The sequence below is a fragment of the Vespa velutina genome, chromosome 15 (assembly GCF_912470025.1).
Source record: "Vespa velutina chromosome 15, iVesVel2.1, whole genome shotgun sequence".
Lineage (NCBI taxonomy): Eukaryota > Metazoa > Arthropoda > Insecta > Hymenoptera > Vespidae > Vespa > Vespa velutina.
Window position 1 is genome coordinate 454897 of NC_062202.1, and position 2861 is coordinate 457757.

General features: G+C 30.6%; 1 protein-coding gene across 1 annotated transcript; it reads left to right on the forward strand.

Annotated features, from left to right (window-relative positions):
- Positions 1-507: 507 nt before the first annotated feature.
- LOC124954344 (rRNA methyltransferase 3A, mitochondrial) lies at positions 508-2552 on the forward strand. The gene is made up of 4 exons (XM_047507145.1): positions 508-1347; positions 1416-1654; positions 1732-1887; positions 1992-2552. The coding sequence occupies exons 1-4, from the start codon at positions 1004-1006 to the stop codon at positions 2531-2533; spliced, it is 1281 nt and encodes a 426-aa protein (XP_047363101.1). The 5' UTR covers positions 508-1003; the 3' UTR covers positions 2534-2552.
- The last annotated feature ends 309 nt before the right edge of the window (positions 2553-2861 follow it).

The window sequence follows — 2861 nt, forward strand, 5'->3', positions numbered from 1 at the left end:
ATACTTTTGAGGAGTTAGGTTTACGAATAGTCAATCTTAATGTAAACGTACTTCAGAATGATATCGAAACAAAATATTTAGAATTGACTTCCAAGAAATGCTCAGCAGTGATTTCAAATGAAAATCTTAATTTCCAGAATTATCATTTATTTTTTAAAGGTTTTATTTGTGATAAAGTTTGTGATGGTAAAGAAGAAGAATTGACTTTTATATATGACAATATTAAGAAATTTAAATCAAGTCTTTCGAATACAGAGAAATATGACACTGTTGAAATAATATCCCTTGAAGAACAGATTTTAGAATATATTACAGATAAATTGAAATTAAATATAGAAAAAAAGACTATATCTTGTAAAAATCCGTTGCTAAAGATGGTTGCTTTTAAAATACATACTCCTCTACCTATTATTCAATTTGGTGCGAATAGCAACTTAATGACTGCAGAGATAATAGCTTTACGCAATATACTTGACACAGTTATGATCTATTTGAAATAACTAAATGAAAATATATAAAATTTTAATTCCAACATTTATATTTTTATATAATTTCAATATTTTGTATTCGTATGATTTATTCTCCATACTTTATTAACATTTAACAGAAAATATGAAATTATAACGAGTAATTCGAAAATAATAAAATGTGACTGGAGAATATGACTGGAAAACATGACTATCAATTTATTGTTCAAAATCAAAAAATTCCCTGCTTAAAGCATGTTATTTCGTGTTTGAAAAGTGATCATACCGTTTATCACCATACGAAATATATAGATATTTACTCGTACCTCGTTAACTCTTTTCTATCAATTTCTGCTTTATTGTCTATCATTTTAAGAAATTCTCTTCATTTTTATTGAACGTCTGAAGATACACGTCTTAAAAGTTTATGACGAATTATATTAAATTGATTATTCCTATGATTAAGGAAAAGTACGAAGTGTTTATTAACCTCCATCTTGATTTCTAACCTATAAATAAATCCTAAAGAAGTAATAATGCAGTTCAGCGCAAGACAATTATATCTGAGATTGATTTTGAATGGAAAAGTTTTGGATAGATTTACTACAAAGTCCATAACAAAATGTAAATATACCAGATGGGCGCATCGTAAACCAGTTGCAATAGTTAATGAAAATGAATTGTTTAACGATCAAAATGAGAATAATACGGAGACATTACAAGAAAGGAGAAGACAGCGTGTTAAGGCTAGGAAGATTAAGTCGCAAGAAAATGTTCCTCCAAATCAAGAAATTCTTTCGGATAAGGAAAATAATAAAACCAATATAAACAAATTGAGTAATCGTATTATCAATCTCAAAGAAAATGATAATATTATTACGTGAGTATATAATATCATAGAAATATTAATAATAAAAATAACATATAAATGCATGTGTTTTATTTCAGGTCCCTAATGGTAAATGTCAAGTCTCGCAAGAGACGAGAAAAGAGCAATCAGATTCTTTTGGAAGGCTATAGACTAATCAAAGATGGGATAGAAGCTGGAGTAAAACCGGAAATTATTCTTTTTTCCAGACTGTCTGACATTATGGATTTAAATTTGCACAAAGAAGTCAAATTATATAAGGTTCCATATAAAACGTTGCAATTATGGAGTAACTTAACAACTTCTCCAGGAATTATAGGTAAGCCCTGGTAAGGATCTATGTCGTATGTGTAATAAAAAATAATTATAATTCTTTTCTTTTTCTCCGTCGTTAAGGTATTTTCAATATTCCTGACGTAGAAAGGATAGAATCTGCACCTAATGCTTTACCTCTTACAATTATCTGCGACAATATACGCGATCCAGGAAATTTAGGCTCTGCAATCCGCATTGCTGCTGGCGTTGGATGTGAGAAAATAATATTATTGAAAGGTATAGTAGAATAATATTATTGAAAGGTGTATTATTTTTCAAAACCAAAATGTACGTCCATGAAGAAAAATTGGGAGGCGATAGTTTCAAATATATTTTTTCAGGATGTGTGGATTTATGGGATACCAAAGTATTGCGAAGTGCAGCAGGTGCACATTTCAGATTACCGATATACACATTAACTTCTAATGATCTTTCATCATTCCTATACGATGGAATGAACGTTTTTGTTACGGATAACAATCCAACGAATATTACGAATAATATTTTCGATAGCCATAATTCGAAGAACAAATATTCCATTTCGCAGATTTATGAAAATTTCCCTCTTCGGAATATAGAATTTCCAAAATCTGATGAGAATTTAAAAGAATCTGAAATGAGGAAACTTATAAGGACATTGCAATCTCAGCTTCCAATTATTCCATATTACGCTGTTGATTATTGTACGAATGAAATTGCGCTTGTAATAAGTGGTGAAACGGAAGGATTAAACCTGGAAACTCTTAAATTACTGTGGGAAAAACGAGCCGTACGTGTAAACGTACCTCTATTAAATAATGTCGAAAGTTTAAATGTTGGTGCGGCACTTGGAATAATATCGTTTGAAATTCAACGACAGTTTGTATTTAAGCAAAGAGAATAAAATGATAATACGTATTATACGATCAGTGTCGAATAACTGTATGATTAAAAAAAGACAAAATAAGGGAGATTATTTATTTTATTTTATTTTATATATTAGCACGTATGTTGCGGCGGCGCATATGCATGTGTTGGTCTGTGCGCGCGTGCGCACTCGTATGGTACATTCATTTAACGCGTTTCAATTTAACGCGGCCAATCGAAGTTTCCCTAAAATCGTAAAAGACCCTATATACGCATTAGCGATTTCAGAATGTTTCTAGATCTAGGAAAAAGTTTTGTTGACATTGGCGAAGCATGTTATTCGTACGGCACTTCTACCCCCTTTC